Consider the following 17,051-nt stretch of genomic DNA (forward strand, 5'->3'; position numbering starts at 1 on the left):
CGTTAAAAATTAAGAGGCGGTAGTGACCTTTCGTTTACGATCTAGTATATTTATTAAAGTGCTTAATTTAATTTAAGCTTATTTCATTATCGGTTTATTTATTAAAAATCGGTTTAATTACCTAATCGCTTGATAAGTCGTATTTAATAGCTTAGTTCGTTAGGTAATATTAACCCTAAACGATTAAGAACGGCGGGATATACTAGCTTTACGAATTAATATATTTAATCGCCGTCGACTATTCTTAATTACTAAACTAAACCGATTTCGCCTTCCTACGCCGATCGGCGCGTATTACGACGAGAGTTAACCCGATTATGTTTATTATAAAGCCGGTCTCGTCGAAATTCTATATATCCTCGTTAACGATACCGTATTTAGCCTTAATATTCGCGACTAGCTTAAATTAACCGGAAATAACGTTTAAATTTTTATAAAGAGCCTTTTAATAATTATACCGACGGTTTATTCGGGTTTTAAAATCCGGGTTTTAATTAATAAAGCGCTTAACTTAGTACTTATTAACGCGTTCGCCGTCGCGTAACGCGGTAAAGAAATTAGTTATATTTTCTATACTAGCGATTTTAAGAAATATCCCGCGGGTATTTAGATTAATTATATATTTATAAAATACCTTTTTTTTTATTCGTATTTAATTTATACCGTAAATATTAAATATCGCGTCGTAAGGTTTAGTCGTAAATTCGGTAACGTAAAGTAGTTTTAAGAACGTCGTATACTTTTATAGTATTTCTTTTATTTAATAAATTTAAATGCTTTCGTATCGCTTAAATAATTAAACCGATCCGGTTTTTTTAATTTAAATTAAGTATTATAATTATAAAGTTATTACGCGTTAAAATTTAATTAGAGTCGAAAAATAGTAAAGGTGGACCACTTAATAATACGGGCCACTTAATAGTAAACCACGTTATCTTTTTATATTTTAAGCCTTATTTATATTTAATAAATCCTTATTTATATACGTATTCTTTATCTTATTTAATACCTCGTTTACCGCTTCCTCGCCCGTTTTTTTTACACGAGGGTTAATAGTAATACCTATAATACCTATCCTCGAATTTATTTAAACTTATACTTTCGCTATCGTAAAATCTCGTAAACTCGTAATTTAACTTATAATAATACTTCCGGTAAAGGATAAATTAATTTACTCTGTTAAAGGTCTCTAATTCGTTATCGAATCGGTTTTCGAAATCGGCAAAGCTTAAAAACGTTAAACGCGCGTCGTCGGCATCCTTTAAACCGGTTTAAATTATAAAATTATCTTAATTTATTTATTTACCGAGTGTATTAATATATAATTAATAATCGTTAATTTTAAATGCTTAACTTTTATATAAGAAAAAGTAATCGAGAATAGGGCTAATGTTTAAATATATTATTTATATATATTTATAGTTTAGTTATACTTTCTTTTAAGCCTTTTATATTAATCGGTGATATTATAAGGGTATATTTATCCATGAAAATCGACGATTTTAAAGTTTACCTATTAAAAATAGATTAGAAAATCGGGAAATAGTTAAGTTTAAATTAGTTTAAATACTCACCTAAAGATTAATAAAGATACTTTAAATCCTTCTTATAATCTTTAAGAGCTTACTATTGAATTACGCTTTATACTTTATATTTATAATAACCTCTATTTCGAGTATATATTAACTATTAAAAATATGTATATATATAAAAAATTCGTCGCTAATAAGGCTATCGCCGGTAGGGTGGTCGCTAAAAATCGGTCCTTAAAAAAACTATCGTTAAAAGGGTGATTATTAGCAAGGTAATCGCTAAAAATCGGTCGCTAAAAAAACTGTCGCTAAAAGGGTAATCGCTAATAAAATAATCGCTAGAAATCGGTCGCTAAAAAAACTATCGTTAAAAAAGTAATCGTTAATAAAGTTATCGTCGGTAAGTTTATTACCGGAAATTAATCGCTAAAAATCTATTACGGGAAATTTATTACGGAAAAGGTCGTTATTAAATAAATTTTTATTATTATTAACGGGGTATTTAATTATTTACTTAAAAAGGGGTAATTAATAGCGGGGTAACTACCGGCGGGTAATTATAAGCGAGTAGCTATAAATAGGTAGCCTCTCCCCTAAACGTTTATTATAATAGTAGTAGCTATAGTAAAGAAAAAGGAGAAGGAGGTAAAGTTATAATGCTAAACTAAGTAAAATTTAAACAGCGTATACTCGATATCCTTTACTACGTTTACTTCTGCCTCTTTTTTTCCCTCTCTTTTTATATTTATTCTTACTTTTATTTTATCTTTTATTTAATTCCACGTTTTATAGTAGCCCTAAGTAGTGTACTATTAAATTACTTATCGTTTAACGTTTTTAATACTATATTTAAAATGTATAAATTTAAATCTTATCCTTAGTAAATAGGAAAGGTATAATTATTGCTTAAGGGTTTATTTTATTATAAAAGGATTACCGGAACTAAGCGGGCGTTCTTTAAAAACGGCCTATAACTTACCGCATCCGTCACTAAGGGGTAGCCCTTAACGGCCCTTCCGATAGTATATTTACTAATTAATATAACCGTCGTTTTATACTAGGTTTAATCAAGCCCTGGTAATCCTAATATATATATTCCCAGCGAACTTAAGGCTCACGGAGCGCTTTTTTATTTTTTCGAGGAGCCGTAGATTCGTATATACCTCGGCCGATATTTTCCCTAGTAGGAATAAGTTCTCGAAGCTTTTTAGCCGTAATAATTAAACATATATATTTATAAAATCTGCTACTTTAGCGTTTTTAACCTAGCTAAGACTTTTTAAGTTAATATAGGCCTTTTAAAAGGTTAAGCTTTAAAATTTATAATTAGTAATTATAAAAGTTAATATTAATTAGAATTTAAATTTTTTAACTCTTAGGCTAGTGTCCCTTTTACTACCTTTATTTTTTAATACTGTATAGCTTTTAAATAGTATTAAAAGTATACTTTAAAGTAATCCTTTAAACGTTAGCCCTTTTATTATTTTAAATAAAACTAATATAGTAAAGGGAGGCTTATAAACTAAAAAAATCCGATTTCTAAATAATATAATACGAATAGTAATATTTAGAATAAACCCTTTAATAGTATATTATATACTATTTATAACTTTAATCCCTTGCTTATTGTTCTCTATAACTATTAATGGCATTCCTTTCGTATATATTAAAAATGCTAGTATCTTTATAATCCTTAACCCGTTCATAATATTAAAAACTTTTTCAGGGATAAGAAGGCTAAAATAACTTTTATTCGTATAAATATACTCGCTAAAAAAAAAAAAACCTTTTAATATCGAGCTTTAACGAAAGAGAAAATTGTTTAAATATTAATAGAATAACGTATATAGTTCCGTAAAGTAATCGCCTTTACCTTTAGTTCGTTAAAATCGATAAGTATAAAGATATTAAACTCGTATACTCGTAAGTTTAATACTTACTTATTTAAAAAGGTTTATTTCTCCTGCCGGAACTATATAAGCAGTTTATAGAAGTCTTAATTCTTTGCCCGTATTTACTGGGTTAACATATAAATAGTCTTAAACTTTTTCTATAAATTATATTCTAAACTGGCCTCTGTGTCGATATACCGTAACTTTTTAAGTTACGCGGGTCGCGTCTACTAAGGGGCTATATAGAAAATACCCCTTATCGTAACCCCTTTCCCGGTACTAGGGTTTTAATTCTACGCTAATAATAAATATAATAGGTATAATATAAATAGTGTTTTAATAGGGTTAAATTAAAAGAAGTCTCCAATTAAAATAAAAATCGGCATCCCCTTAAATAAACACTTCTTTATATCCCGCTCTTTAATAGCGTAAAAACGTATATAAATATCGTATATTAATTTCCTAAAAAGCATACTATATTCGTCGAATACTAGAATATCTATAGGTTTCTATCGGGTTTTAATTACTATTAAAATAATTACAAACTCTTTTTATAACCGATTAATAATACGAATTACGGAATAAATTATACTCTCGTTAATAAAAGATATTACGTTTTCGAACGTCGCCGTTATTTTAATCCGGGAACGTTTACCCCGTGTATTAAGCGCCGCTATTAATATTAATATTACGTAGCTTTTCCTTATACCCTTTTCGCCGCCTATATATATTAAAGTCTAATATTACTATATCTCTTTAAAAAAGGGCGGTCCGTCCGTAAAGTTAAGGTTATTTATTTAAATAACGCTAATACTTATATCCGATCACTTTAAATCCACCTTATTTAAATTAAATAATATTATATTTAAAACCTCTTACTAGCCTTAATTTAACTTACGCTCTTAACTAATTATAATATTAATATTTACCTAACGTATAGTTTTTATAAACCGGAAAAAAATAATAATAAGCCTTAAATAAACCATTAATATTAGAGTATTATCTATACCCACGTTTATTAAATCCTCGTTAAACTATAAGCTTTTAAAGTTAACTAAAAACTCGGCCTTTAACTAACGCTATTATTTACTTAATACTATAATATACCCTAGGATACATTACTCTTAGTCTACGGAATAAAGGGCAATTTTAAAAATATCCTCTATCCCTTTTAAAATATAAAAAACTAGGCGGTCTAAGGCCTTGCAACGAATATCCCACTGCTTAATAACATCGTCTAAATAAAATCTTAAAACATTATATAAAATATCTCGCGATAATAACGACGAATTTCTCTTATACAATATATTATAAAACTATATACAGTCCTTTTTATAATAAATAGTTTCCGATATTACGAGTACGTCCTTAAAGCCGTTTTTTAATATAAATATTACCAGGTTATATACTAATAACTCGAAAATTCTTAAGCTTATCGCCTTTACAATTAGCTCTCGTATAGTATTTATAAATCGGAAACTTATAAAGCGATTATTATTATCGTACTCCGTTACCTCCCTTTTTTAATCGTTATCGTAGGCGAATACGTCCTTGTTTATACGTACGGCCTATAGCTTTTAATCTTTTTTTATATCTTTAAATAACCGATATAATAATTTAATATTACAACTTTTAAATTAAAGCTATAGCGTTAAAAACGAGTAATACTCTCTATCTTATAATTTTTAAGCGTTTATATTATACGCGGTAAAGTTTTTTTATAGTATAAATAATATAAAGTATAATAATACGTTTCGTTAATATATTATATTACCGTTTTAATTATACTCGAATAATAATTATCCGAAAAACAGTAGTATAATCTACTTATTTCCGACCCGAAATCGTTACGTCCACGTAGTATCCCTATAATTATTTCCTTCGAATAAAATATTCCGCTCGTTTTTATTATTATTAAGCTTATTCTTTTTACGACTTAAATTAAATAAATATAATTATAAAAACATAAACTACGAAACCTATTTCCTTTAAACGTATATACCTTAAATAGCGGAGGTTTAATACTATTAACTTATAATATTACCGTTTCTAATAATACTTCGTCGAATAGGTTAATATCGGTATTATTTAATATATAACGGTAAAAGCTCGGTTAGTGCTTCCGCACGGCTTAATATAGGGTATTTAAATATATTTAGTCTTAATTATCTATTAACGAATAATATATTTTATACCCTAATAAATAATTATATATTTTTATAGATAAAACTTCCTGTTTAATAAAAACCCGGTTAAAAATCCGTATTATTAAACTGCGGCCTTTCTCTTTATTCGTTACTTCCTCCGATAAAACTAAGTTTACTTTTAAATTATCGATAAATATAGACGCGAAAGCTAAGCGTTAATAGGTAGGGGTTTTAAGCTTAGTGGTATAGTTAGTGATATAAAAAATTAAAGCTAAAGCATGTAATCTAGTAAAGATAAGTGTAAAATCGTAGTTAAGTCGTATTATAATAATAATTAAAGCATTCTAACGATTTATATATAAGAAATTACGCTTTATTTAAAGAGCGCCGTGCTCGTCTACGTATTTTTTTTAATTACTTTAATTAGGAAATTAAGTTTATAATACCTACCTTATTTCCGGGAGTCGTTATATTTTTAATATATTTTTCCGTATTAATAATATTAAAACGCCGTTATAATAAAATTAGTTTCGTCTTATAGCTCTCGCGTTAAGCTTAAACTTTTACGTAAAGATTCCGTTAATATTAATCGCTTATACCCCTCGGCGGCTTTTCGCTTTAATACGTTTTAATCGAAACTCTAAGTAAAGTTACTATTAATAAACTTAAAGAACTCGTTACGATAACTATAGTTTAAATTAATTAAAATGTTATTAATATATTAGTCGATATTAATATTCTTATAAATTTAAAGCATATTATATAAATAGAATACCCCACGGCTATTAGTTTTTATATAAGTAAAATAATTATCTATATAGCCGAAAGAGCCGTTTATATCCTTAAGCTTTACGAGCTCCGAGAAAAAAGCTTATATCTATAAGTAAAAAAACTCGGTAAAAGTAACCGAGTCTTCGTTAGCCTCCTTAATTTTCAAAAGACGCTCGTTCACTTAAGTAATTACTCTACTAATAATATACGTTATTAATTAAAAGCTCTTACCTATCTTAATCCGGATAAAGTTAATTAAATTTTACGGGTTAAAAATAAATTAAATCGCCGAGGCGCCGCCTTAAATAGTAAAGCTTTTAATTTTATTCCGTTACTAAACCTTCTCTTTATTTAAAAGCGGTTATTATTAATTAATAACGGCTAGCTTATAAATAAACTTTTATACTTAAAGTAAAATTAACCTCCTCTTTAATATATCTTCGCTTACAGTTTAAATAGTTTCTATTAAAACTATAAAGAAATAATTAACTACGTTAATATAACTCGATTTATTTACGCGGATAAAACTAATACGGCTATTATTTATACGGATTATCCGATTAAATATTATAAAACAAAAATCGGGATGAATAACGAAATAAGCGCTATATTTATAAAAACGGTCTTTTATATACGTTTATAAACTAAACCTTAACGATATTAAATTATTCGACTCTCCCTTTTCCTCTCTTTCGTTATCGCTTACGATTTAATATTCCTAGCTTTTTACTTAGTTATATAAAGTAACATTATTTAATAAAGTTTAGCATATATTCGTAAATAACGGCGTAGGGTATAAGCCCGAAATAATAAGCTTTACCCACTATGGAATAGCGTTTAATAATGCTAATTAAGCATCCCTTAAAGGTTTTAACCCTTTAAACCCGAAGGGGTAATATACTAGAAACACTTTCGGGAAAAAATACATATTTCTAATATCGTAATATAAACTATTATCTTATATACGAAAAAAATAGCTTTTTAACCTCGTTTAAATAAGCCGTAACCCCGGCCTCTATTAAAACTATTATAAAAACGGCAGTATACTTTTTCGTAGCTATAAACGTTACTTATAATTTAAGCCCGAAAAAGCTAATTATTTTAATCCGTAATATAATAAGCTTTTTTATAATTTTATTAAACTTAAAAGATTCCGTAGCCTCGTTAAAAGCTATATTAAACTCGATATTTTTAATATTATTATCCGGCGTTTCTCTATCGCCTATTACCGATAATATATCTCTTTTAAAAAATACGTAATTAGCCCGTTATACGGATTTTATTTTCGAGTTCGTAATAATAATAATATTACGGAAGAATTCCGGGGAAACTTAATCCTCGGACTTTACCTATTTTTAATATATTAATAAATTAACTTTAATATCGTAATATAAATAATTATATTTTTCGAGCTATTAAAAGATTAAAATAACTTTCCCTTTCCGTATTTTTAAGTAAAGTATTAAGTATATAGAATTAAAAGTATTAAGCTTAACTTAAATAACTTTTAAGTTTTATTTTAAATCCTTTAATATACGAGGTAGGATTTTTATAATACCCGTGGTATCGTTTAAAAAAATCGCTAACGTGGTTTACTATTACGCGACGTATATTACTTAGCGACGCACTTTAATTTAATTCTAATATAATTAAACTTTAACGCGTAATACCTTTACAATTATAATGCTTAATTAATCCCAAAAAGATCGGATAGTTTTAATAATTTAAGCGACACGAAACGGACCGAATTAAATAAGCTAAAGAGTAGTAACAAAAGTTTACAATATACCCGAATTGCTACGGCGCACCTTAAAACAGGCCTTTGGTGGCCTTGCTAACCAGAGTAGGGCAAGGGCATGCGAGAGATGGCCCGAGCGCCACCAGGCTACAGGTTATTGCTTTATTGTGGAAAACCGAAAAAGATGGGGAAAGAAGGAAAAGGTCCAGCCTTGCCGGGACGATTTCCTTATCTAAATAGGTGGGGAAAAGTCAGGTGGCGCTCGGGCTATCTCTCGCATGCCCTTGCCCCACTCTGGTTGGCAAGGCCACCAAAGGCCTGTTCCAAGGTGCGCCGTAGCATTTTTAATAAACATATTAAATCGTAAACGAAAGGTCGCTATCGCCTCTTAATTTTTAACGGCTACGAAAACTATATTTCGACCGAATTCGAAATATATTACTAAAATAACGATATTATTATTATTAATATGCCTCCCTATTTATCGCACTTATTTTAACCTTTTAATATAATATTTTATTCGCTTTTAAAACGTATTTATTCGAAAAAAATCGAGCTATTTATTAAGGCTTTTATAAATTATATTATTAAACTCGAGTTTTTTATCGCTTTTAAAGCCGCGTATTTTACTATTTTTACGGAAATTAACATTAAATCTAGATTTAACGCATTTAATTTAATACCTTATAACCTTAACGAAATAATTAATAAACTAAATATACGTCTCCGGACGTTTACACTTAACCTATTCTGTTTAAAGACGGCCAATACCTACGACCCTTAAACGCCGTTTAACCCTTAATAAATAACTAAATACTTTACTTATATTAAAAAAGGGTGTTTACCTATTAAAAAAACTCTCCGACGCCGATTTTAAATACGGTAAACTAAATAACGAAAAATATAATTAAAATAACCTATAAAATAACCTTTATACGCAATAAAATATATATATTAAAAAAGGCTAATTTAGCATTTTTTAAACGCCGAAGAGCTAAAAAATCGCGAGTTTAACTTAAAAAAGCCCTTACTATTAAAAAATCTTAGCAGCTATAAAACGAAAAGGTAAAAAAGAAACGTTTAGCGCCCGATAAAAATAAAAATAAGGGTTCGTTAAAACGGAGGGCGACCGGTAAAAAGCGCTATAATATTTACGGCGAAACAGGTTATAATACGCGAATATATAAAAAAATATAAAATTAAGCGAAAAATCGAATAACGAGTAGTTTTAATTAATTTTAAGCGTTATAATTAAATTAATTTATATAAAAAAATCGAGAAGTAAAAAAGGTGCGTCGCTAAGTAATATGCGTCGCGTAGTGGTAAACCACGTTACACCGTTTTTTAAAACGTTATTTAGCCTTTAAAACCGTGTGTATTAAAACGATAAATTTTTAGCGCCTCATATATATATTAAACAGGGCCGTGCGAGGGTTTTTTAATCGACTTAATACTATTATTATTAATAGTATACCCCCTCGATTTAAATTTAACGCCGATAAAATAAAAACTGTAATAACGATAAAAAAAGGTATTATAATAATTAAACCTACCGCTTATTAAAGTTTAATACGAAACGACTCCGCTAATCGCGAGTAAATAACTATTTTAAAATATATTAATACTATTAATAATATTCTACCGCCTTTAGTTATATTTAAAACTAATCGGTCTAGTAATAGTAGTTCCTTTAAAAGAGGATAAAGTTAACTGTGAGTATAAAAATTAAGCCTTTAAAGCGTTATTAAAAGGATAAACTTTTAATCTTATAATTTTAAAGTAATTAAAAAAGATTTTTATTCCTTTAACGAAGCTTAATAACTTTAATTAATAGAGGCTTTTAATTTTTAATAAATATAGAAGTTATATTAATAATAACTTTATATTAATAGCGTTAAAATTTAAGGTGTAACTCCTCTATTTATTATTATATAGCTCTTATATACTCTAACCCTTAAATATTAACTGTTTTAAAGTCTTAAAAAGGAGGTTTTAAAGGGAACTCGATTTAGTATACATTATTATTAATAATAGCTACGTTAAGAAAAAAGATTTCCTTTAAACTTAGGCTAAAACATATAAAATAACCTTTACCTTTAAGGCTATCGCTAATAAATAAGTAATAATTAATATTTATCCTTTTAATATCGAAAAACTAATAAATAATAGGCTCCGGCGTTTTAATATAATATAAGCTATTAACGAGGCTATTGCCGCTAAGGATACGCGCTAGCCGGCCGAATTAAAGGCTAGAAGGATTAAAACGCCGAAAAATAGCCGGTAAATTAAAGATTTAAAGGCTGCGATGCTTAATATAAAGGTTACCACCGGTAATCTAATTAAAAGGTTACTATAAAAAAAGCTCGATAAAAGTATTAATAATTTAACGGTTTAAATTAGCCGGTTAAAGTAGGAAAAGGCCGGTTTAAAGGTAAATCTAAAGAAAATAAAGGTTTAAAAGAGGAAAAAGGTCGATAAAAACCCTAATAAGGGCTTTATTTATATAATAAACATTAAAGAGGTTTAAGAGGACATTAAAGAAGAAAGGCTAAGGAAAAGGCTAAAAAGGGGCGCCGGTGAGGTGGTGAAAATTAATATAAATTAAGCTAGTAATAAAGGTAACTTTATTATAATACGTACGAGCCGAAATAAACCTTAAAATACAGTGTGTATTGCTTAATTAACTTATTTATTACTATTATTATTAATTTTTATATTTATTTTAAAAGGGTTAGTGAAGGGGGGGGGCAGCTAATAGGGGTTATATCTTACTTACTACTAGTTAAGCCTAGAAAATGTTATGTTACATCTCGCCTCGTTCACTTAGTAGTTGACTACTTAAGGCCCCGGTCATATAATCGGACTAAAAGTTAACACATTATAGCTGTGTATTATTCCAAGGGACTTAACGTGAATACCAATATAATAAAGTCGGAGGCACATTCTATGAATCTATATTCTAAGTGTTTATAACAAAGTTTACGATAAGAAAACTAAGTATATTAATGCCCTATATAAGATAACCACATTATAATAAGGGAGGGAAATAATGAAGTTAATAGATTTATATAAGGTAGGAAGTTTCTAGGGCTATTATTCGCCTTCCCCAGGTACTAACTCGATATAATATATAAAGTTCGGACAAAACCGCATGGTCTAAATTGCCTAAAGTTTCGTGGAAATTGCTTAAAGCTTTATGAAAAGACGATGAACGTTTATCGGAGATACATTTCCCCTATTTAGTAGATACGCCTCCCACTCCCTCCAGCATTCCCACACAATCCGGGAAAAGTACTCATGGCCAATGACCGAACATGGATACTGCATTAATCACCTCCCGATTTGTCGGAAATTTCCCAATCCCTCGGGACGACTACGAGTCATCCCCAGAAGTCAAAGACCGGTTCACCTGGGCTGACCACCTGCGGCGCAAATTGACCGGAGAGATCCACCATTTCCAGAGGACGCTTCCGCGGAACAACAAACAGACAGAGAGGCAAAAATGCGACTGTTGATTGCCATGTTGCAATGCCCAGATGTCGAACCAGACTCACGCGTTAAGATAGCCAATCTCAAGCTGTTCGAAGGGTAAACGTGACTATCTGGAAGCAGGACAGGAAGCCACTGCCAAGTTCTTGAAGGACGTCGTGGAACTCTCGGGGAGGGCCCAAGTCCGCGGACAAGAAGGGAATATTGTCCTCGACAGATTTCCACAAGGCTATCGAGTTTATGTTCCCCGCACCTATGGTCGCAAAGGCCAAGGCTGCAATATTGTCCGATCCGGAGAGAATTAATATCATGAACATACTTCCTTCGGAAATGGGTGTTCAGGAAGAGTGGGGTCAATTCGAATGGGTCATTCGGCCTATGCCACTGTCCCGGTCCAAGGCCGAGGGTGAGGACGGTACACAACTGAAAATACAGTTCTTGTATCTGAACACCGACGAGGATCCATTGCATGCCGAATCCATCTATGGAACGAGAAAGGCCCAGCCCATTTGTGCGGGCGATGTTTACGTCCTCGAGACAAAGGACCCGGTGAACCACCCTTTACCGAGTCGCGATTTGCTTTTGTTGCAATTTTGCATGGACCGTTTCCGACATGCCTTGAAAGCGAAGAGGGCCCTCAAAAGTCTGTTTCGTCACCCACCGCCGCACGTGGATCCCAACGCTATTCAATCGGGCAGTCTATCACGGGAGCCGAATGGCTTTTGGGAAGGCGTTGTGAAGGACGCTGTAGAGGCGAAGGTACTATCCGAGGACGACGGCCACAAATGGATACTGGGTATGAGGGAGTGGGAGGAGGAAAAGAGACGCAAGAAAGAAGAGGAAGATGAGCTTAGGTTGAGACGGGTTTGCTACGAGGAAAGCGAGGAAGACACAGAATAATTTGCAAGAGGCGAATTAGAATCCGTTGTACTTGAATGTGTTTTGGATCTGTTCAGATATGTTTAAATATATTTATTTGAGTTTTAATCCACTGTCCTCCCAAATGTTCTGCCTAAATTAGGCCATCAACCAGTGTAAATACCATCCCACCTAATCCTCTGCCAAAAACAAGTAGGGATGCTTCTTTCCCATGATCGCTTCCAGCGATATCAACATCCATATCCATCATGTCCATCATATCCAACAAGGGTATCATCCAAAATAGCAACGCTGAGAGCTTTCCAATCGCTCAGTATACCCGTCAAATGATGTGTGCGTGTGTAAAAAGGGAGCGGCAGTATGCCAAAAAGTTCCAAATTCCATGAGTTCGTGCATAATCTGTAGGTATGTAGAAGCAGAGGCGAGCAGAAGTGTAGGTGTGCAGTTTGCAGAGAACTGTAGAAGTACAGGTGTTGTTTGTTCACATCTAAGATGTGGTGATTAAGCCTTGCGGCTCCTTCACTTGCCCTTAGCAGTCTGTTGTGCTTGCGAAGGCTTCTGTTGTTGGCTGGGTCCCTTTTTTGGTAAGTGTGTTTGGTGTGCTCTTGGGAGTAGTAGCGGGAGTAGAAGCAACCTCGAGCTTTCTCCAGGGCCCTTGTTGTGGAGACGATGTAGTAGAAGACAATGTCTTTGGTGAAGTAGTAGTAGTTGTAGCATTGGCATTGGTATTTGCACTTGGCTCGCCGCTGCGTTGAGCTTGATTGACCTCACGGTGGAATTGTGAGGCAGAAGAAGAGCACTGTTGTGATTGATCAGGCTTGTTGCAACCGACGGGAGCACATTGGCTTCCCCATCTGAATTGGTTGAGAGCGTTGATTCGTTTCTGGAATAGCGTACACCTTTGCTGGATGTGTGCTCGTAGTGTAGCGAGACTGGCATCCGTGAGCTGGCGAGGCTCGCGAGGTTCCCGCTCTCCCCGACCCGGCTTCTTGAAGGGAATGAGGAGGTGGACGGGAACGACGTAGACGTGTTGGATGTAGATCCAGGACGCCTTGGGCTTGGGCATGGTGCGCCCGTTCTTGAGTTCCAAGAGTTGTTGGCAAGATGTGTTGCTGCCGTTGCTGCTTGTGCTGCTGCTGCTGTCCGAGTCGGAGCCAGAGCTGCTGCTTTCCGAGCCACGGAAAGATCGAAAGTCTTGGATTTTCTTGTGGCGATGGCACCACTGCTTCCATGGTGGCAGGAAGTTGGTCTCCTCGCTGGCGCTGAAGGCCGAGACGGGAGCGATGAGGCAATGGTCTGAGTCGTGGAACCTTTGAAGGATCACGCAAGGATGATTGGTAGCTTTAGGTGGAATTTCCTTTGACTCGATGAGGTTGTAGTAGTCCTCTTCGTTGTAGCGTTCACAAGATGTGAGAAACGCGAGGTGCCCAGCTTCCCAGCGAGTCTGAGTGCGACTGGGTTGCCATTGTTGCTGGGTCTTGTTGTTTGAGTGGTTGTTTGTAGAGCAAGAGCCCTGAGTGTTATAATTGGTATTGTAGGTATATGAAGCCATTGTGTAAAGGTGAGAGATCCAATACAGTAGAAGAGATAGAGAGACTCTGATGAGATAGAGTAGCTTTGCAGCTTAATAGTTTGCAATAGGTTAGCAAAGTAGATGTGGTAGATAGTAGTGTCGAGATATCGAAGCGATATGAGAGTTGAATGTGTCTCGATGAGCTCTGGAAAATATCTCTGAATAATTGTTTGGTAGGATGGACAGAATGAATCGGGTCAGGGGAGAAGGAACAGGTCCTATTTATACTGACAGAAAAAGGCTTTCTAACGGTAGGCAGCCATATATTTTAACTTTCACCATAGTTGGGATCCAAATCCGGGCCGTCGGTGAGTACGAGATGTCGAAGCCTGTCAGGGAGACTGAAAACCTGCAGGCTGAATGAAGCGTTGGGTATTGAGAGTTCGGGTCGACCAAGGATGCATCTTGACCATCTGCCTGCTGCCGGCTTGCCTAATGAAAAGAATTGGAAGTGCCAATTGCGGCGATATCTACAGCTGCCACTCGAGAAACCTACGACGGAATCATCAATATCACTGTGTAGCCTCCGTCTCGTAGCTGTTCTGGCATTCTCCAGGAAGACGAGACGCATGGAGAGAGGCCTTAATTGGTATATGAGCGGGGTCCAGGAGGCCCAGGTAGAAGGGCCATCGCCGTCAGAACCTGTATATACTGGAATACCATGGCCCGATGATTATACTGCATGACTCATGAGCGATACGTCCGCACGTTGAAAGCTTAATTCAAAAGTATATTGGAAAACGATCAACGAGGCCTCGGGTCGGGGACAGCTCACTGGAGAATTCAGCAGATTGCCTCAATGGACTATGCCAAATTGCGTGATTCGGTGCGTGTCTTCTATTCGATCTATCTGGATGATACAAGTGCTCCATTGTACGTTGAAACTTGCAGTGTCCTGCAAATGACCCGAGGTGAAGATCGCATCGTGTAAACATAGCAACTGCACTGTTCTCTGGTGGGACCCGAATGAGAATCTCGCCGTTGCAAGTGGACATCGAGCTTTGCGGCGTGGAACGAGAAACCCAGGAGAAACCAGCGTGGACGTGAAAAGAATGCGCGCATTTTCGCTGTACCAAGGTATTTCCAAACTTAACACCAGTCAGCGAAAACGGGTTCCAAGGGGGTCGAACGGCGTTGAGGGCCTTGCAATCTTGATGCTCTGGTTCAGGCTTATGTCCCAAGATATTATTCGACAGAAGTTCCATCTGCCTGGATCGGGGGTAGTGAGGCGTGTCTCGTATTGTTGGCAATCGTCCCGATATCAGCTGCAAACTCTCATCGCACGGGATATGGGGAGAAGACGAAAACACCTTTGCCTGCTTTGGCCAAGCCTCGTGTACAGGTGAACTTGGAAACATGGCGCTCTGGTATGGTAGGGACCGTAGACTCATGGGCATGATTGTTTGGTGGCCGAACAAGCGTAATGTAGGAATGGACGAAAGGAATGTGAATGTCGGCAGTCGGGGCTAAGGTCGCACGATCAATCTCTTCCCTGGCGGCGCAATGAGACGAGCCGACAGCTCGAAGGAATGATCGTCGCCGCAAACCCCTTATCCGTCGTGGCTTTGCTGCCAGGGGGCTTGGACCGGGGTGACGGGTCGGCTCGAGTTTTGCTTGGATGACTCGTAAATTGCCAATCATCCCTCAAGTCGAAATTGCTGCGACGGAGGCCATTGGACAAGCAAGTTGGGACTGTGCATATGTCGAGTACTTTCTGGCGAGCCATCGTATGGTCACAATGATGTCTGGATGGTGTAGGGATAATCCGCCGGGAGAATCTAAGGCCAAGCTGATCGCCCCTGTTCGTTATCGGCCATGTTTGGAGAGGGGTCGGTCCAATAACGGTCGCCGTTATTGCAACAATGGGAGAATGTTGCATTGTATGCCGAAGGTGGTAGTCGTCGTGGCGATTGATGTGCTAATATGTTTGGGTTCGATTTGGCAATTTGCATACGTACCTAATGGAGGGAGATACGGAGTCGGCACCGATGTGTAACTCAACCGATGGACGAGGAAGCACGAATGCCTTGCTTCCATGGCAAGCAGACAGCATTCCGCAATGCGCACCACCTACTGCTTGCTTGCCAGGTAATTGAGCATGCCTGAAGTGAGATGATGTATGTAAGACTTCTACGGCAGGAGCCGCCTAGCCGCGGAGTCGTCCTTCCATTTCCGGACGAGACTGACTGCATGTTCTTCAAGGCGTCACGTGGTAGCCGCGTCGGCCGCGATTTGGACTTGCATGAAAATGTCAGATATTTCAATGTTGGTGATTGGATCATCTACCGATTGGTAGTCGGAAAAAAACAGTACGACAAGGTTACACGATGTCTTATGCCAGGCATGAGTCAGGATCTCTGTCCTGGCCTCTCAGCTTATGTTAGCTTGGGACGTGTTTACTCTAGTCAGCCAGCTTCCAGCTTATCGGCCGACGCACGCACCTCTTCAGCCAGCTGATTTAAAGCTTATTCGAAATAAGAATCAACGTTTCGGGAGATCGAGCGTACGTTAAAGGCCGAGCGTAAGCAATGCCATACTTACCGATTTTAACGCACGCCGGTTCGAGGACCGAGCGCGAGCAATGCCACACAGCACCTTTTATAAGTTACAGCACCCTTTACAGGCTACAGCACCCTTTACAGCACCCTTTACAGCACCTTTTACAGCGCCCCCTCTACGCCCTGTAAGGCCCTGTAAAGCCCTGTAAGGCACTCGAAAAGCTGGATGAGCTGGAAAATCGTAGCTGATGCTGCTGATCGAAAAAAAGCTGAGTAGGTCGATAGGATTGGTCGGTTGATGAGACGAGACGAAAAAAGACGAGATGACGGTCAGCCGGCTTTTTTACTCTTTCAGCCAAAGGGTCGAAATAAACACACTGCTGAACTGTTGGCTGATATGTAAAAAAGGGGGCCGTCACCGGACATATGCTCCTAGCCCCTTTAAGGGGACGTGCGCGGCCCAAAAGCTCAGCTGGCTGACCAGAGTAAACACGCCCTTGGTGCTTGGAGTGGCAGTGGGGGCCTGCTGGCG

General features: G+C 35.7%; 2 protein-coding genes across 2 annotated transcripts; one reads left to right on the plus strand and one right to left on the minus strand.

The window, feature by feature from the left end:
- Positions 1–11,899: 11,899 nt before the first annotated feature.
- On the plus strand, positions 11,900–12,469 carry PG986_005054 (uncharacterized protein; the record flags this gene model as incomplete). Its single annotated transcript, XM_066841276.1, has 1 exon — positions 11,900–12,469. The coding sequence occupies one exon, from the start codon at positions 11,900–11,902 to the stop codon at positions 12,467–12,469; it is 570 nt and encodes a 189-aa protein (XP_066701138.1).
- Positions 12,470–12,977: 508 nt separating this feature from the next.
- On the minus strand, positions 12,978–14,000 carry PG986_005055 (uncharacterized protein; the record flags this gene model as incomplete). Its single annotated transcript, XM_066841277.1, has 1 exon — positions 12,978–14,000. The coding sequence occupies one exon, from the start codon at positions 13,998–14,000 to the stop codon at positions 12,978–12,980; it is 1,023 nt and encodes a 340-aa protein (XP_066701139.1).
- Positions 14,001–17,051: the final 3,051 nt, after the last annotated feature.

This window comes from Apiospora aurea, assembly GCF_038362705.1.
Source record: "Apiospora aurea strain CBS 24483 chromosome Unknown utg000004l_segment0_segment0, whole genome shotgun sequence".
NCBI classification, from domain to species: domain Eukaryota; kingdom Fungi; phylum Ascomycota; class Sordariomycetes; order Amphisphaeriales; family Apiosporaceae; genus Apiospora; species Apiospora aurea.